The sequence below is a fragment of the Schistocerca nitens genome, chromosome 11, assembly GCF_023898315.1.
Source record: "Schistocerca nitens isolate TAMUIC-IGC-003100 chromosome 11, iqSchNite1.1, whole genome shotgun sequence".
In the NCBI taxonomy this organism is placed as follows: domain Eukaryota; kingdom Metazoa; phylum Arthropoda; class Insecta; order Orthoptera; family Acrididae; genus Schistocerca; species Schistocerca nitens.
In genome coordinates this window covers 41,143,524-41,164,476 of record NC_064624.1, presented here as the reverse complement: position 1 = coordinate 41,164,476, position 20,953 = coordinate 41,143,524, and the positions used below count along the sequence as shown (strand labels likewise).

Below are 20,953 nucleotides of genomic sequence, written 5' to 3'. Positions count from 1 at the left end.
TTCTTCTGTTTTGTGTGTTTGAAATTTTAACCATGCACAATGTCTTCCATTATGAATTTTGTCATATTCTGAGTTCCACCAGACATGTCTATTAGGTCGGTTCAATGGGGCTAAATTTTCTTCTTGTTGCCTGAGCATTTTAACATCGTAGATTTTTCTGTGGAAGAATTTGTCCATAAATACATGATCCAGCAGCCATTCTCCTTTTCTCCAATCAGGATGTTTCCAAGTTTTACATTTGTTTGGCCTCCTTTTGAAGTATGTGTACTTTGAGATCAGTTTGTGTTCCCTACAGATTTCAGGAAGTCTTTGACCATTCTAATTTGTTTATGTGGAGCCTATTTCCCAATAATATCCCAGTATTTCTTTTCTCTTCTGAGTTGAGTATTGAAGTTCCCTAACAGGATCTCAACAATGTTAATACTTACATGGTTTATTGCTTGGTCAAGGAGATACCAAAACTTTTCCACGTCGTTCCTGGTCTTTGTTAGAAAATTCTTTTAATTAGTAGGGGTATGGGCATTAACGATGATATAAATTTTGTTACATATTTTTAAACTCAAAGTTGCAATTCTAGGGGAGGTGGCTTGAAAATCAATAATCAAATCTATAATTTTCACATTGACTATAAACCCAGTTCCAAATTGGGGACATTCTTTCATAAACCTTATTCCAGGTTTACCATTGTAAATTCAGTAGCCTTGTGATTTGAATGGTTCTTCTGTAGTATTTCATATTTCCTGGAGTCCTGTTTCTAAAATTTTCTGCTTCTCTAAGTCATCCATCAAATCTTTAGTTTTCCTATTTTAAGTAGAGAGTTAATACTATGAGTTGCAATGTCACTGATCTGATCTTTGATCCTGTTCTTATGAACTGGCATAAGAATGGGTGATTGCCAATGCAACAACCCATTGACACCTAAGTGGCTACCCACCGAATCTGATGTAGCCTTCTCCCACAGGAATTTACCTCTGAAGTGTAACTAATGCTAATCTAACACTGCTAATTATGGGAATTACTAATAGATTAGTTTGTATGTATGATTTGCTCAGGTGACTACCACTATTTCATACGTAATTTCAAAGTAACAAGTGGGGTACACATCAGTGATTTCAGTGCCAACCACATGACATGGTTTTCCAGGCCACACAACCAGCAACATACTATTCTCCACACTTGCATTGACAGCAGCACTCCATGCAGTGGGCACTATCTCTGCACCTCTGGCCCAGGTGCTATGGAGGCATCCTGTACGACCTGTGATCTCTTGGGTTGCATATGAAGGCCAGTACTGCCTTTTGCATTTTCATGGTAACTGGTCACCAACTACAAGCCAGCCACTTTGACAACTACAGCTATGCCTTAGGACACCCTACAGTTCATTGTTTTGGCCAATCTTCTGATTTGCACATCCCTGACTACTATGCATGGTGTTATTTCTGTAAAACCCTTCTTGTGGAACAACACTACTGGTGTTCCACTTACTGTCCTGTCTACTTTTGATGCCAATGCATCCCTTTAATTTGTTCAAAATGGCATAATAGGAGTCTCTGTGACCTGAAGTCTTGGTCTGTTAGCTGTGAATCACCTACACTCCTTTACATACTGTGAGCTGTCAGTAGCATGATAGTTTGGTTCCTTGACCTGTAAGCTTGTATAGTCTTTCTCTAATTTTATTTCTGTGACATGTTTATCAATGTGAGCATCTCTTTCCCTTAGCAAGGTCATAAAGCATATTTAAACAAATAATCTTTCTTCTTTAGATCTGCCAGGACTCAAATGTTGAGGTTGGCTTCACCTGTGAACGATCATTCACCAAAAGCCATACACAGGGTTTTTCTATAACTGAAAAATTTGTAACTAATACAACAGGCACCACAGAAGCTGCCACAATATGTACAGGTTGTGGCCTAAGTATCAGGGCTGATCTACAACATACAAATTTTATCAAAACCAAAAAAATTTTTATGACAAAATCAAGAATAACTATTATTCACACAGAAGATAAGAACAGCAAAATGACCTACACTATTAGAACTTACACTTAATATAAATGTGAATTAGGTTTATCCATCACACACAGCCATTATACAATATAGCTGATATCAACAAGGGCTACAGAAAACAGGATTATACCAGCAACCAGTCCCCTTCCACTTCTGTTTACAACAGTCAGCACATAACAGATGATATGAAAGTCAAGTTCCGGAGTAAAAAAATACTCTACAATTACGAACAGCAAAAAGTTCCAGAAAACTGACAAACTGTGCTAATTCCACTGTAATACATCATTTACTCTACACAATTAACAAAAGACTCATTACTTGACTACATGCAATACATTAGAGATGTGAATACTTACAATATCCTCAGTGACATTAATTTCCAAATTCAATTCAGGATCCTCCTTGATAAAATCAGTGGACCAAGATATTCCAAATGGATCTTTAACAGACTGCATGAAAAAAAAATGCTCAATTATAACTGCTTGCTAACTTCTAACACAGTTCTCAATATTACTTTCTTATGAATATCATCCAACTCTGCAGAGATTCTAATCAACTGGAAAGAGTGAGTGTCACAATTCATCCAAATCAGTTCTAATGTCTCTGATTTTGCTATCAGCCATTGTGTAGTATTTATTTGGTATACTTTCACTTTCTATTCCTATCACATAATCCATTCTGATTTCAGTGGCACTGTGGCCTGCTCAATCGGGTGGTCATACTCCCATATGCAAACTTGATATATGAGTGTGTGGCAACATTTCAAAATTAAACTCAGATAATAGAGAAACCCCAATAATCTTCCAGCTGTAAAGCAAAAAATAAGAGGGCTTTTCAGTCTTTAATCAAATGATTATGGCATTCTCTACATCATCATCATCAAAATTAACAAAATTTAATGCTATTTACACAGCTTCTTGCTCTTCACCAAATATTTTCAGTGCCTACTCTTTGGGAAACCATGCACATTTATGTCATGTGTACTGGAGGGAAATCAGAAGGAATTACACACAGCCACTGCAGGATTTCAGTAATAATGTAAATATTACAGTAAATAGTGACTGGGAACTCTAAACTATACCCCAACACATATAGTTCCAGATCTTCTGTTACAGCACTGTGACACAGAGACATATAACGAGATTAAGTGTCTTCCAAGATGAAGTCTTCCTTGCTCTGTTGATACCAATCATTTACTTAATGCATTCATTGCATACAATCATAATAAAAAATTAATACAAGGGTAATGGTTCGTAAAAATATGCTTGTTACAAGTTCTGTTAAAATACTATTGGTGATAAACATGAAATAACACATCTAACTAGAGTTAACTGGAAGACTACAAACATTCTTGAAAATAGCTGGTATCATAGGTTACAATTGCACACCATCCATGATAGTTTAGCTTGAATGCCCCATATTTGTGTCACGACATTCTTACTACACTTCCTACACAATAAAGTGCTTGTGTGAAAACTTACATTATGCTCTGATCCATCAGCATGTTGTTTCAGTTCGGGATCTTGCTTTACCGAAACACTAGGTCCTTCAGTCTTTAATGGGTCTTCAAGAAACTGAAAAAAGCAAGAAAGTTAAGTGATCAAGGCTTCTGTGTCTTGTTCCAAATGGCTCTCTCTTAGAGGAGCAGGAAAACAGGAGAGAGAGAGAGAGAGAGAGAGAGAGAGAGAAACATTCAAACAGATCTTGTGTAGAAACTGTCATGGCCGTAACACTAATAATCACATATATTCAACAATTTGAAATAGGCAGCAAGAAAATGTGGTGCCACATTTCAAATATTTGAAACCGAATCTTTGTTTATTCTTGAAGACAGGCACAACAGTAAGTGATTGACCCCGAAATATCGATCAAAATTATTTCTTACATACCAAGCAGCTACCAGCATACACAGCAACCACACATACTACAAAAGTGGATGTGTTTTACATCACCTCCTAAACCACTGGTTCAACTACAACCAGGTACATGTATTACTTACTATCTAGACTAAAATACTGAGAAGGTAAGAACCAGCAACCTCCCATGGAGGTGGGCAGGATGATGTGGAGAGAGGAACGGAAGAACAGACAGAGAGAGAGAGAGAGAGAGAGAGAGAGAGAGAGAGAGAGAGAGAGAGAGGTGGCAGAAACAGATGGACAGAGAGGGGTAGCAGATGGACAGAGGTGGTTGGCTGACTGAATGATTAAAGGCACCAAACTACTAGGTCAACTGTCCTTCCTCAAACAGGCAGGTGGATCTACACAACTGTAGAGAGAGAGACCCTACCACACACAATTCAGAGGAAGAGAGCCCAATGTCTATGAGAGGTCAGTGAAACCGATATAAGGGACAAAAGGAAAAAATGAACACAGAGGATGGAAGACAGGCAAGCAAGCCCAGACAGCCACAGCCTGGTCTGTGCAGAGGAGGCAACATTGTTCTGCCAACCTGTCGATGGGTCTCAATAGCAAGGATGGAGAGTACAGCAAAATGTAGACTACTGTTGAATGGGAATGACGACAGTGGGATGTGTCCTCCCACTGGAAGAGATGACCACAAGTCAGTCAGGTATGGCTGATGTGGAGCTGGCAAAGGACAGTAGAATACTTCTGAGAGGCCTGCACGAAAGGACCTACAAGGATTCGTAGTCTTCCTTATCACTGGTAGTTTGAAGTTTGAGTGATCCATTCCATATTTCAGGTTCCTAAAACTTGATGGTGTAATACCAATCAGAGGTCTGTTTCCAGAATACTGATCACCAGAGCTGGTTTACTGGTAGTCAGTTTGGCCTAGCTACCAGCAATGTTCATTCCCAGGGATCCCAACAATCGTCACTGAGCATCCACCTTCCTTAAGAGAATACTGGGATTACTGATTAGCAATAACCATGGGATGCTGAGGGTAATACTGGGTAAGAGCTTCTAAACTGGTCAAGAGGTTGCGGCAGATGAAGGACCCACCACTGGAGGGAAGGATATGCTCAAGAGCATGAGAGATGGCTAATAACACTACAGCTTCTGGCAAGGAAGGCAGTTCAGTATGACCCATGACAGTGTAAGCAAAGCCCATGTTATCAGCAACCATCAAGCAATCTGTATAGACTACTGCTGAAGCCCGGTATGTACCATAAATGGAGAAAAATTGGTGGCAGAAGGCCTCAGGAGGGACCGTGTCTTTCGGACCTCATGATGAGTCAAGACAAAGCTGTGACCAAGGGGTTCCTCACAGAGGTGTACATGAGTGGGCCCAGAGGAGAGATGGAGGAAGAAATAACTGGAATTCAGTGGGGAGGGACAGGGTGTGGACTGCAATCATAATCCCAGATCTGGGCCACCATTGTGGGAGATAGGTTTCCATGTTTGGAAAGAGGAACAATAGTTTGGATGCTTAGGAGAGTTGCAAACATAGGTAGCTCAACTGAGAAGCTGTTGTTGGCACCTGGTACACAATGATTGGACCCCAGCCTCCATGAGTAATCTGTCCATAGGACTAGCTCAAAAGGCTCCTGTTGCAAATCAAACCCCAGAGTGGTGTATCTGATCCAGTATCCGCAATGCTGAGGGCGATGCCGAACCATATGCCAGACTCCCATAACCAAGACACAGTTTGATCATGGCTTTGTAAAGCTGCAGAAGGGTAGTGCACTCTGCACCCCTGTTGGTGTTACTCAGGCGACCAAGTGTACTGAGGTGCAGCAAGCACTTTCACTGCAAAAGACTGCAAATTCATGTCAATTAAGAAACAAAGACCAGTCCTAAAACAGTAAGTTCCTGCCACACTGAGTAGTTTGTAATCAAGATAAAGTTCTGGTTGTAGATGAACCATACGATGTTGACAGAAAACCATGACATGAGTTTTGGCAGCTGAAAACCAAAAGCCATGGATGAATGCCCGTGATCGTTTCTTTTGAATGGTGCCTTGTAGTCTACAGTCGGTGACACCCACACTAGAGGAGCAATAGTAAGAGGCAGAAGTAGTCAGCATACAGGGAGGGTGATACTGATGACCTCACAGCTAGAGGTGGCTATTGATGGCTTGTAGAAGCACAAGGACATGCAGTACAGAGCCATGTAGGACTCCATTCTCTTGGATATGGGGAGTGTTGTGGAAGCACCAACTAGAACCTAGAATATACACTGTGACACGAAATTCTATATAAAAACTGGGAGTGGATCCCAAAGACCCTATTCGCGTGAGGTATCAAGGATATGGTGTCACCTGCTGGTGTCATACAGCTTTTGCAGGTCGTTGAAGACTGCTACAATGCATTGACACTGGGCAAAAGCTGACTGGCTGGCAGACTGTAGGCAAACCACATTATTAGTAGTGAAACAGCTTTGCCAAAAACCACACTGTGATGCAGCCAGAAGACCACGAGACTGAAGGAGCCACACAGCTGTCAGCTCACTGTGCATTCAAGCAATATACAGAGAACATTGGTGGAACTTAATGGGCGATAACTGCTCATCTCTAAAGGTGCTTACCCAGTTCCAGCACTGTGACAATGATGCTTTCTAATTGTTGTGATTGGAACTAGCCCTTGGTCCAGATGAAGTTACAGATGGCAAGGGTATGATGCTGACAATCCACTGATAGGTGCTTGATCATTTGGTTGCCGATGTGACCGGGCCCTGGGGCTGTACCAGGGTAGAGGGCAAGGACACTGATGAATTCCCACTCAATGAATTGAGCTTTATACAGCTCCAGGTGGCACACAGTAAAAGGTGAAGCCAAGAAGTCCACTTGTTTCCTTAAATAAAAGTTCCTTCATTCTGAAAAACAATGCCCTATCATTATTGTACAAAATATAAAACATGTAGATATCATGAGGACTTTCTGCTTCTCTCCAGTGTCACTGTCACAGTCATTATGTAATTAATTATGGATGCTATGTAACTTACAAATTTAATTATTTTACATTTGAATGTGATTGTGAATTTGTCCTACATCTACACAAATAAAAATAAATATAATCGTTTTGCTTGCACCCTTAGCAATCCTTCAGAAGTCACAAAAAACAACTCACGTATATGCCATCTGGACACCCATGGTTGTTGTCCTAGTAACACAAAACTAAAAACAAATTTTTCACTATAATGAACAGGACTAAGGAATAACTTCTGATGTAAAAAGCTATGACTACTTGTTTATCTGCACTGGACTACAAATTCACAGCTGGTTTACTCTCCACCACTTTCCCTAGTCAAATGGTGTAATGATGCAGTCAAACTTTTGGTACAATTACAGTTGTCACTGAACATCTATACACGCCACCAAAGTTAATTTTACAGCCATTTCCCTCTTGTTACATCCACATTTGTTCTTTCATGATTTTTCTGAAATCTCCTACCTGCATCCACCACATCCAGTATCACAAGTTTATCCCTACAAAAGCAGTGGCATAACAAATTTATTTTTTGGGCCACTGAACTCAGATTCTCATGGCATTTGCTGTAAAAAGCTAATTGAGTGGTACAATGTGTGCAAAACAAATAGAGCACTTCTGCAGTAGCAGTATTAGCATGTGCATAAACATATTTGGGTTAATAATTTTCTTTTACTGTATCTTTCTGTGTGGAAACCAATATTGTAAGCTTTTCTCCATCTCTATTTAGCTTTTGCTTTTTTGTGGGAGTGCGAGAGCCTTGCCCTCAATTTACTAATTTTGTCGTTCATCTTAACCCTGCTGTAGCTGCCAATGCCATCATCTGTTGAAAACCTACCTCGAGGGGAAACATCACCTGTGAGACTTACAAATGGCAGAGTGCATTTGATATTCTGGAGCGAATGTTCTGACGACAACTGAGCCACAAACATAAGGGAAGCAGAGTCGCTGACAGGTAATCAGTTCGAATGCTACAATCTCCGCGATAACTTGGAAGTGATAATAAGTGAACAACTGCATTATCGGATATTACCACAGACTTTAGTCAGTATTGTGCTAAGTGATATTAGAAATATGGGGAGGATGGCTCAGTGTGTTTTACTGCTAAGTGTACCAGTGTTGTATTTTTCAGTGTGAATAAAGTATTTATTCAAGAATAATTGGCATCTGATTTACCTACATCGTAACAATATAATAAAATGGAGCGTTATGTAATAAGGAAAAAAGTAGAAACATCTGACGACTCCAGTCACCATTCAGCTGCAAGAATGCCACCAGATGTAAAGGCAGAGTCCAACACTTCATCAAAACTTCCACAACAAAGTTCATTGACAGATTCATTTAATCCCAAGGATATTGGCAATTATTAGGATATACACTACTGGCCATTAAAATTGCTACACCACGAAGATCACGTGCTACAGATGTGAAATTTAACCGACAGGAAGAAGATGCTGTCATATGCAAATTATTAGTTTTTCAGAGCATTCACACAAGGTTGGAGCCAGTGGCGACACCTACAGTGTGCTGACATGAGGAAAGTTTCCAACTGATTTCTCATACACAAACAGCAGCTGACCAGTGTTACCTGGTGAAACGTTGTTGTGATGCCTCGTGTACAGAGGAGAAATGCGTACCATCACGTTTCTGACTTTGACACAGGTCGGATTGTAGCCTATCGTGATTGCGGTTTATCGTATCGCGACATTGCTGCTCGCGTTGGTCAAGATCCAATGACTTAGCAGAATATGGAATCAGTGGGTTCAATAACAGGCATCTTATCTGCATGGCTGTAACAGATCGTGCAGCCACGTCTCGATCCCTGAGTCAACAGATCGGGACGTTTGCAAGATGACAACCATCTGCACGAACAGTTCGACGACGTTTGCAGCAGCATGGACTATCAGCTCGGATACCATGGCTGCAGTTACCCTTGATGCTGCATCACAAACAGGAGTGCCTGCGATGGTGTACTCAACGACGAACCTGGGTGCACGAATGGCAAAACAATTTTTTTCGGATGAACCCACGTTCTGTTTACAGCATCATGATGGTCGCATCTGTGTTTGGCGACATCGCAGTGAACGCACATTGGAAGCATGTATCCGTCATCACCATACTGGTGTATCACCTGGTCTGACGGTATGGGGTGCCACTGGTTACACGTCTCTGTCACCTCTTGTTCGCATTGACGGCTCTTTGAACAGGGATGTTGCATTTCAGATGTGTTACAACCCATGGCTCTACCCGTCATTCGATCCCTGCGAAACCCTACATTTTGGCAGGATAATGCACGACCGCATGTTGCAGGTCCTGTTTGGGCCTTTCTGGATACAGAAAATGTTCAACTGCTGCCCTGACCAGCACATTCTCCAGATCTCTCACCAATTGAAAATGTCTGGTCAATGGTGGCCGAGCAACTGGCTCGTCACAATACGCCAGTCACTACTCTTGATGAACTGCGGTATCGTGTTCAAGCGGCAGCTGTGCCTCAACATGCCATCCAATGTCAGTTTGACTCAATGCCTAGGCATATCAAGGAGGTTATTACGGCCAGAGGTGCTTGTTTTGGGTACTGATATCTCAGGATCTATGCACCCAAACTGCGTGAAAATGTAACCACATGTCAGTTCTAGTATAATATATATGTCCAATGAATACCTGTTTATCATCTGAATTTCTTCTTGGTGTAGCAATTTTAATGGCCAGTAGTGTATTAGCATCAGGAAATATTAGTAGTGATGATATAAAACACAAGCTTCTCACAGCTCCAAGGAAAAATGGAAAAGGTTATGTCGTTCCTACTTCTGAGCACAACAATAGAGGGTGGGTGGAACATAGACAAAGCACTATCATCATTTTGAACAGTATCCACAGCTGGTGTTCTCACAAGTTAAATAGGACTTCTTTGCAATAACTGTTCAATTTTTGTGAATAATAAAATGGTTGGAGGAAAGAAATCGATTATCGCCAAGACACTTGTGACTGAACCACTAACAAAGTTTGCCAATCTTATAGACAGTAATCTTGAGACTCACTCTCAGCTCTAGTACCATGTTGAAGCGTCAACAGATGCAAAATTATTTTTGGCAACATGAGGAATGCAAACTTGATGTCATAAATAAATTGTCAAGACAGAGAATGGAAAGCATTATGGAAAACAGAGACCATCTTGTACCTATAACAAAAACAATCATATTTCATGGAAAGCAAAGTACTCCCCTGTGGGGGATAGAGATGATGGGAGTCTATCAGAAAACGATAATGATTGTGAAAGTATAGTGAGTAACACGGGAAACTTAAGAGCTCTTCTAAGATTTAGAATTGACGATGGAGACTTGCAACTAAAACATGACCTTGAGACCACTAAAGCGATTGCCACTTAAATATGTAAAACAATGGGGAAAAAACTTATTTCATGCTGTGAAAAAGTGATATTATCGAGACTACTGGAGGAAACCAAAGATTCTTGTTATTTCAGCATAATCTTCGACGAGACTACAGACAGAGTGCACATTCTCCAACTGAGTTTAGCTGCAAGGTATGTTGATCGTGATAGCAAATTACAGGAAAGATTTTTGGGTTTCATTGACATCAATAAAGATAATGATTGTAGTGGAAACATTGACAATGAACCTCTAGAGAGTTAAGATGAAGAGCGTAGCATTACTTGTGAACTATTAGGTTTTCATGTATCTGCCTCCATCGCATATGAAATCTGGTGTAAGTTCTATTGGCCAGCTCCGTACTGTGGCTTGTATGCATTAACAAAAGTTGTTAGTTGGGCTCAAAGGGCATCCTAGGCTCAATTTTGTCTGTTGGCCGAAGTGTCAATGAACATCTGTTAATGAGACAAAAGAACATCTTTTAATTTCTAGAGTCAAGCTGTGGATGAACTACTAACACCTAATTTGGAGCAGAGTTTAAGATTCAGATCAGACCTTCTATTAGTTTTGTGATCTCCACTACATATTCTGTGGAAAATGGTAGGGCTCCTATGTAGTGGCGATGAGTATGTTTTGGAAATGTAATCTCATGTTTACAAAACTTGTGTAGATTCGCGCAGTCTACTGCACAGTCATCTTTTGTTTGTTTTGAATGGCCAGCAACTGCTTGTCTCAGAGGTTCAAACTGCAGTATGTGAAACACCAGCAGGGCACTGTAAGGGACGCACAATTACCTACTGAAATAAGAAAATTTTATTCACACCAGTAGAAGATACCAAGTATTGGTAATCAATCACTTAATGCTCCCAATATGTGTTGAAGCTGCGTTCAGCTGCAGTGATGCAGATGCACAACGAGCGAGTGCTGACTGTAATGGCACAGCGAGAGTAGGAATATTGCACTGACCAAATGTTTGTCCCCATTATTGTGGGTTTCACCAGCAAGCAAAATTATACCATATTGTGACAAATGTTTTTACCAAGAAATGATCATAAATATGGAATGCCATTATTACACATTCATGTCCACAACACTGACCAAAGGATTGCAGTAAGGAAAACATGTTCGGATTGTTGGAACAGGATGTGATGATACATAGACAAGTCCGAAAGAAAGGACACCACATATATAATTAAGGTGATGTCAGACAATGATCGTTTCAGTGTAGATGCACACCATGCTCGAACTCTTACAGGAACCAGTGAGACACCATTGTAATGAGGATCATTAGCATGAGCACTGCATCAGTAGTGTGTGAATAAGTTGAGAATTTGGGTCTGACAGGAAGCATGCTAGAGTAGTCCATGCATATGTGATGACCACTGCGACCAGATGGCATAGTCGTCTGCATGGAACTCTGATTCAAATCCTGGTCCAGCACAAATTTTCAACCATCCCCATTGATGTAAATTAATGCCCACAGGCAACTAATGTCTCTACTTCCTTTTTGCCCTTAGTCATTGTGGCTGCAGGATCAAAATACTGTCTGTGCCCTTCGACATGTCCAAAACAATAGACAACATAAACATATTTGATCTGTGTAAGGATTAGATATAGATTAAAATTTATTTTGCAGTGATATTGATGCCTTCCATTTATGTTCGGCAAAAATTTGTAACTTTACTTTGGACTAACTTTCATGGCCTTATTTAATCAAAAATCTCTACTCCTTCACTGTAGCATTCTCGAGCAGGCAAATTCTGGCTGAAACAACACCCATAGCGGTCAAAACCGAGTAACATGTATGAATTAGGATACAATTATTTTAAAAAAAGATTAAGCCGGCACCTCTCTCTCTCTCTCTCTCTCTCTCTCTCTCTCTCTCTCTCTCTCTCTCTCTCTCTCTCTCTCTCTACGATTACATTCCTCCCTTGTTTTTGTAGACAAGAGGTACAATCCCATATTTTAGTAACTTTAAAGTGTATTCATGGTCTGTTGCACAGATCTCAATTCTTTTGAATGAACAGCTACACAGCACAGTAATGCATTAGCCTCCACTGGCGAAACATCAGAACAATAGCAAGTTAGATATGTTGCTTTCTCTGTGTGTTTTCTAGTTAAATCTTGAATAGTAGTACTCGGATATAATGTGTGCACACTGTGTGCAGATGGAGGAGCTGGACTCAGTTCACAAACAGCTGAAGATGCTGTTTGCCATGTTCAGCAATGTCCACGCAGCTGCCAATTGTCGTAGCGGTGGAAGAGAACCTGGCTCATCACATGGGGATGCCTAAGGTGCCACCTGTTTTGCCCATTGGCTCTGCTGTCAAGACACATTGTTGTGTACCCAATGTGGCTGGGCTGTCCTCACCAAATGGTGAGGGATTAGTGGTAACTGTTAGTGCTGTTTCAAGCAGAGAGTGAATACGGAGGCTGGTCTCACCCATTGACCCAGTGAGTTGAGTGACAGGTGTTCATTCATTAGGGTCGAAACAGCCGCAAATGGAGAGTGGTTTGATAGTTAATCAGGAGCTCCAATGTTAAATGCATTATGGAGCTCCTTAGGGAAATGGTATCCAGGACTTGAAATGAATCCAATTTGTACTGAATATGTCTGCCGGGGATCCTCATCCGAGATGTGGAAAATGTCCTGCCTGTGGCTATCAAACATGCACGGTGCAGCTGTCTGCAAGTTTTGGCTGATGTTGGCACCAATGATGCCCATTGTTTGGGTTCTGAGGCCATCCTCAGTTTATATGGACAGATAGCACAAATGGCGAAGAGCCCTTGACCCACACATGGAGTGCATGCAGCACACACAGTTTGTATCAGCATTCCCAGAACTGATTCGAGTCCTTTGGTTTGGAGTGAGTGGAGGGTCTCAAGAAAAGGCTTCATAGATTCTTTGACTGTCCGAAACTATAGACTACTGGAAATGTGTTATGAGGTGGAGAATTTTAGGAATACTTGATGGGTCAGGGGTGCACTACACAAAGCAAACTTTTTTCAGGCTAGGCAGTAGTTTGAGGTCCTTTGATAATTGCACACTAGTCAGTGCAGATATACAGAAATCGGACCACATACAAAGTAGAGACCATACTACCATCAAAATTTTAACAGTAAATTCTTGACATATCTGTAGTTCCTGAATTTAATGCCCTCCAGGAAAGTTGTCATGTTCAAAATACTCTTGGAACCGAAAACTGGCTGAAACCTGAAGTAGAAACCCTCGAACTATTTAGCAAGGCATGGAATGTACACTGAAGAGACAGATGACACACCAGTGGGATGGGAGTGTCAGAAGAGTAGAGGGGAGAGGAAGGAAAAGACTGAATATGTATAAAATTTGTGCAATAAATGAAAGCATATGCTATTGGTGGTAACCCCTCACATGCTAGTGAAAGTAGGATTCTCAGACTCAAAATTTTTATAATGCCAACATATAACTATACTTACAATACTTTTTGCCACAAATAACTAGGCAGTTGTAGAGACATTCATTTTCAAGCCATATGTTTTGTGTATTAGCTACGACTGTTGGACACTTCATCACAAGACAAGTTATTTGTATAGTTTACATGTGGTAATGGCAAGTACTTCGCACCTGTGCATTTGTACCATTCAGTTCTAATGTATCTTAGTGCTTGTATGTAATTTAAGGCATAAGATAACAACTAACTACATAGCAGAAGTGCTGAGCCATTGAAAGGCACATCAACTTAGCTAGCTTCCCCACAAATACTACTTCAGAACTATGGCCTCATTTTACATGCTAACTACATTGTGGCCACACTGTGAATAAGCAGACTAAACATTTTCACATGACCAGTAATTATGGGATCCATTTCCGTTCTTGCAGATGAATTGATTTTTTTCAAGAGCCATTATACATAATTACAAGATCAATTAACAAGATTTTTACACCATCTAGATATGTCTGTAGTTTGGCACATATTTCCTGTGACTTTTCCAAAAAATTCGAATAGCCTTTGCCTTTTTCTATAAATGTGACAAACCACTGTTCCATAAATTAATAATTCTGATGGCAGAGAGGGGTCAGTTCAGCACCATTTTTTTGTAACAATTTGGTAACTACACTTTATGGTAGTGTGGCCTCCCCACAGTTCAGTATCATCTTTTGGTTTGCATTCCATATGGAATCTAAGATTATGTAGCTATTTATTCTTGTTTCTTTTTTCGTATTATGTCACTAATGCTATTATTACCTAACGAGAATAACTCTGGGCTTGATTGCTAAATGCTTCTGCCCTTTTCTAGTATTAGGTGGCTCAATGGGTAATTGTGACACTACAGATTCAAAGGTCCTTGATCATTGAGCTGCAGGTACTTTGTAACTACACTCATGCTCATAAATTAAGGATAATGCTGCTACATGGTGACAACACTCTGGTGGGCGGTTTGCTGGTTTAAATCACCTCGGGATATGACCATGCAGTGCTTTTAACCTGCAGTCGTTGGACGGTGGTGCTGGCAGCAGTCCACATATGCAGAGGTGTGTTGGTGCATGTCAGAGTACGGTGCAGCGAGTAAGCGTGCAGATGTTTTCAGACATGCTAATGGTGACTGTGTGTTGAAAATGGCTCAAGTAACACATGTTGATAACGTTATGAGGGGTAGAATACTAGGGTGACTGGAGGCTGGTCAAACATAGGTCGTAGCACAAGCCCTCTGTGCGCCACAAAGTGTTACCTCAAGATTATGGCAACGAATCCAGCAGACAGGAAACGTGTCCAGGTGCTACAGTACAGGTCGTCCACAGTGTTCAACACCACAAGAAGACCGATATCTTACCATCAGTGCCCACAGACGGCCACAAAGTACTGCAGGTAGCCTTGCTCAGGACCTTACTGCAGCCACTGGAACGTTTTTCTCCAGACAGGAACGTTTTTCTCCAGACAGGAACATTTTTCTCCAGACAGGAACATTTTTCTCCAGACAGGAACATTTTTCTCCAGACAGGAACGTTTTTCTCCAGACAGGAACGTTTTCCTCCAGACAGGAACGTTTTCCTCCAGACAGGAACGTTTTCCTCCAGACAGGAACGTTTTCCTCCAGACAGGAACGTTTTCCTCCAGACAGGAACGTTTTCCTCCAGACAGGAACGTTTTCCTCCAGACAGGAACGTTTTCCTCCAGACAGGCACGTTTTCCTCCAGACAGGAACGATTTCCTCCAGACAGGCACGTTTTCCTCCAGACAGGCACGTTTTCCTCCAGACAAACAGTCTACAGACAACTGAACAGGCATGGTTTATTTGTGTGGAGACCTGCAAGGTGCATTCCACTGACCCCTGGTCACAGGAGGGCCCATAAAGCCTGGTGTGAAGAACACAGTACATTGTCTTTGGAACAGTGGTCCCAGGTTATGTTCACGGACCAGTCCAGGTATAATCTGGACAGTGATTCTCGCCGGGTTTTCATCTGGCATGAACCAGGAACCAGATACCAACCCCTTAATGTCCTTGAAAGGGACCTGTTGGAGGTCATGGTTTGATGGTGTGGGGTGGGATTATGATTGGTGCACCTACACCCCTGCATGTCTTTGACAGAGGAACTGTAACAGGTCAGGTGTATTGGGACGTCATTTTGCACCAGTATGTCCACCTTTCCATGGGTGCAGTGGGTCCCACCTTCCTCCTGATTAATGGTACCACATGGCCCCATTGAACTGCCATAGTGGAAGAGTACCTTGAAACAGAAGATATAGGTGAATGGAGTGGCCTGCCTGTTCTCCAGACCTAAACCCCATCGAGCACGTCTGGGATGCTCTCGGTCAACGTATCGCTGCACATCTTAAAACCCCTAGGCCAATTCAGGAGCTCCAACAGGCACCGGTGCAAGAATGGGAAGCTATACCCCAGCAGCTGCTCGTCCACCTGATCCAGAGTATGCCAACATGTCGCGCGGCCTGTGTACATGTGCATGGTGATCATATCCCAATGGATGTTGGGGTACATGCACATGAAACAGTGGCGTTTTGTAGCACACGTGTTTCGGGACAGTTTTCTCAACTTATCACCCATACCGTGGACTTACAGATATGTGTCATGTGTGTTATCTATCTTCCTACGCCATCTGTGCCAGTTTTGTGTAGTGCCATGTTGTGTGGCACCACATTCTGCGATTATCCTTAATTTATGAGCATGAGTGTAGTTGGAAAAATCAGTTCAGAGGTGGAAAGAGGGCAACAGCATATGGTAGTCAGTAGGACTGTGTGTAGTAGATAACTGCAGTGTTGAAAACATCCAGACTGATGACAGCTGTTTTATTTTATTTTTACTTTTCTGTCATGTATTCTTCTCATGACAAAAAGAGATGACTGATCCTTGGCTCTGTCACATACTCCAGTTAACAACTTATTAGTCTTACAAAGGGTCTTTTCAAATGCATTCCTCATGGAATCTGCAACTTGATTAGCTGCTGCTGCTGCTGCTGCTGCTGCTGCTAGTACTACTACTACTACTACTACTACTACTACTACTACTATTATGTGTTTCTAAGGTGTTGTATATGTAATGTCCATTAAAGATGAATCACAGGTTTCCCAGTACAAAAAAAGTTTATCGTTCTCCATCCTACCACCATCCCTATGTGCTTGTTCCATTTCATATCAGTTTCCACTGTTATGCCTAGACATTTTATTGACCAGGCTGTGTTAATCTGTACAGTACCAACGTTGTATTCTAACATTATGGGACTGTTTTTACTAGTCATCGGCTTTCACTTGAATATTTCTACACCTGCCATTCATCACACCAAATAAAAAGTTTGTCCAAGTCATCTCGTATCCTCGTAGTCACTCAATGATGACCCTTTCCCACACACAAGGCCATCAGCAAAGAGACACAGAATGCTGCCCATCAGATCATTTCACATATAGACAATAAGAACAGTCTTATAAAACATCTCTGTGGCACTTTTGATTATACTCCAAACAGTCGCCGACAAACAGTCGCCGACAAACAGTCGCCGACAAACAGTCGCCGACAAACAGTCGCCGACAAACAGTCGCCGACAAACAGTCGCCGACAAACAGTCGCCGACAAACAGTCGCCGACAAACAGTCGCCGACAAACAGTCGCCGACAAACAGTCGCCGACAAACAGTCGCCGACAAACAGTCGCCGACAAACAGTCGCCGACAAACAGTCGCCGACAAACAGTCGCCGACAAACAGTCGCCGACAAACAGTCGCCGACAAACAGTCGCCGACAAACAGTCGCCGACAAACAGTCGCCGACAAACAGTCGCCGACAAACAGTCGCCGACAAACAGTCGCCGACAAACAGTCGCCGACAAACAGTCGCCGACAAACAGTCGCCGACAAACAGTCGCCGACAAACAGTCGCCGACAAACAGTCGCCGACAAACAGTCGCCGACAAACAGTCGCCGACAAACAGTCGCCGACAAACAGTCGCCGACAAACAGTCGCCGACAAACAGTCGCCGAGAAACAGTCGCCGAGAAACAGTCTCTCTTGAGGTCAAAGTACTGGTCTCTCTTACTTCAGAGGTCTTTGTGCCATTCACATATCAGGGAACCTATTCCACATGCTCATTCCTCCATTAAAGTACACAGTGGGGCATTGTGTCAAATGCTTTCCGGAAATGTACGAATGTGGAATCTAGCCTGTGCCCATCATCCATGGTTCGCAGTACGTAATGTCACAAAAGAACAAGGTGAGTATTGCAGAAGATCCATGTTGATTTGTGGACAGAAACTTTTATGTCTCAAAGAAATTAATTATATTTGAACTGGGGATATATTCGGGAATTCTGGAGCAAATAATTATATGATATTGGTCTACAATTTTGCAGGTATGTTCTTTTACCATTCTTATATACACAAGTCAGGTGAACTTTTGGCCAGCTGCCTGGGTCTTTGCACTAGGCAAGAGATCTGCAATAAATGCAAGCTAAGTAAGAGGCCAATGCTGTAGAGTACACTCTGGACAAATGATTTGTGATTCCATTTGGACATGGCAACTACTTTGTTTTCAACTCTTCCAGTTGCTACTCTACTCCAGGGAGTCTATTGCTATGTCCCCAATACACGAGTCTGTGTGACAGTGAAACAACAATAAGTTTGTATGATCCTCTAGCACAAACTTGAAAACTCAATACAGAGAGAGGTTAGTGATCATCATCTGCTTTCCTCCAAAGCCACACCAGACTGGTCAGTGACTACCTGGATAGAAGTCTTTGACTCAGTGATTTTATATAAAATCAGGAATGTAATTTTCTCAGAAAAATATGTTCCTCAAGTATGATGGTGGTAGTTGTTTGCCTCATGCATCTATCTTTTTACATACACATGAACTTCCAATAACTCTTGCCTGTTGCCACTGTGTACACTTTTTTGAACTGAGTGTATAACAGTCTGCTTCTTCAGCATTTTCAAATTTTGTTATTAAACCACAGTGGGTCTTTTCTGCCTGTAATCCAGTTACTCACCACCTACTTATTCAGTGTGTGATTTACAGTCCATTTAACATTTGCCCATACTCCTCTAAGTGCATCATATTGGAAGAAAATGACATTCACTCATTGTTTAAATGGGATGCTAACAAGTACTTATCTTCTCTTTCTAGCAAATCTATTCTCCTAGCCTTCTTGAAGGATTCATTAAATTCATTTACCATTGTTGCTGTGATGGCATGTTCACTAACCCCTCTCTGCACTAATACCATCTAGAAGGACACATCTGTTCATAGTTACTAGGTATAAAGTATTACAATTTTGTGTAGGCTGTTAAACTAGCAGCTTACTACAGCTTTCAGAAAACTCTTCAAAAGGACTTCACAATACTGGCTGTACATACCACCCGCACTGTATGCACAGTCATCTTAGTCTCTACTCAGTAGGTTAGGGTCACCTGCTTTTTTTGCCCTACTTTGTGTACATTTTCCTTGAATGATTCTGTAACTGTCAAAATAGTATCACATGGCGAATAAAAACATCCAATGATGGACTTCACAGACATGGAACCATTAAGGGAACTACTCATTAAACAGGAAATCATGGTTTGAGTCTTGGGACTTAATACCAATTTTCATATAACTTCATCAATGTAATCTCATGCAATTCTTATTTGTGCTTATTAAGTAAAGGAGCAATTCTACAAACTCACAAACTAAACTACTTCACCTGCTCAAAGATAATGTTTAAATCCATATGGGTAAAGTGTAACAAAATATTGTATTTTACCTGCTTCCTCATTTCCAACCTGGGGAATACTGTAACACTGTAAGTCTTGTCATCTTTACCATAAAGATGAAACAGGACTGCTGAAGTGAACACACACACAATTGCCAACCATCTCATTATTTTCACCACAACTCAGCTATGATTAATTCCATGCAGTCATATAAATTCTAATATTACCTCTTTATTCACACCCTCCTCATGCTGGATGGGTAAACCTGAGCCTGTGGTAAAAATAAACTGTAATAAGTGCATTTAAGCAGTCACAGTCCTCCTATATTGTACAAAATGTATCACATACATAAAGCCCAACCATAATACTTCTTAATAATCAGATAGTAGTTCTGTGTTAAGTGTTCTCTTTTGAGTTCGAAATTCTGGGTGACGAGTTCACTATGGTATATTTCAATGGGAGGCAGCAAAAAATTGTAACACTGATTAATGACAAAGCCTTTGAAAATTCATTATGATCTTAAAACTCAGCCTTCTCCCTATGCTATTATTTTCAATCACATTTTCTAGGATCGTTATCTTCATATGCATATAATGGTAGTGTAATAAAATAAAATAACACATCTACTACCTGAAACAATGAAATCAATGTTATTCACAAAATCAATATTGTTCGTATCGAATGACAATACTGTTTACACCAATTGTGTGGAGGAGCAGAAACTGGACTGTCAGAAGCCACATCATTCATACTACTTTTACAATCAAAATCATAAAATGTTTACAACAGTTACATCAAAACCTTTTCTTTCACTGAATGCTTATTTACAATATAATTATTAAAAAGAAGACACACCCTACCTCAGCACACTACTTATTACTGTTCTAACTTCATGAATTCTTTCGGTTGGTCAAGCACATTTCTAACAGAAAAAAAAAGAGAGCGAAAGCTACAGGCTAAACCAGTCTTATTCTATGGATCTGAACTATGGGTTTTACTTGCTGATCCCAAAAGGAGACAAAGTTCTGGAAACATTATTTATGGAGCAGCACCAGCATATTAAGACTGAAAAACCCGTAATACTGAAGTGCTGGAACGAGAACAAATGTAACAGTGATAGCACAGAAAGAAAATCATTAACCTGATATGGGCATCTGTTGAGAATGTTCGATAATTAGCAGCCAAAGAACAGTTTTTGGTTAGAAATCACCTTATTGATAGACACAAAATAGACCACTTAACTTTCAGAAGGAGTATATCGACAAAATAATGAAGCAAAATGGTGTATGCAAAGAGGATGCCTTTGAGAGATGCTGGCAGCAGATAGTAAAAACACAGCAACATCATGTTGTTAACTGATCTTTGTATTAATTAACTGCCTACAACAACACTAATATACTAGTACCAATAATGATAACAATGATTTTATTATTATTACTATCTGAGCCATGGCAGGCTCCCTCTTTGAATTCCTGACCCACACCTGGTGTATGTCACTTCTT

General features: G+C 41.0%; 1 protein-coding gene across 2 annotated transcripts in view; it reads right to left on the bottom strand.

The window, feature by feature from the left end:
* LOC126213066 (uncharacterized) overlaps positions 1-20,953 on the bottom strand; it is a 91,549-nt gene that overhangs the window by 17,105 nt on the left and 53,491 nt on the right. The window contains exons 4-6 of one of the 2 annotated variants that reach the window (XM_049940647.1): positions 19,679-19,722; positions 3,488-3,580; positions 2,363-2,455 (exon numbers count right to left, since the gene is read on the bottom strand). In XM_049940647.1, coding sequence (XP_049796604.1) covers positions 2,363-2,455; positions 3,488-3,580; positions 19,679-19,722 — 230 coding nt within the window. Of the gene's footprint in view, positions 1-2,362; positions 2,456-3,286; positions 3,581-19,678; positions 19,723-20,953 lie in introns of those variants that run through there. The other variant, XM_049940646.1, reaches the window with a different exon arrangement.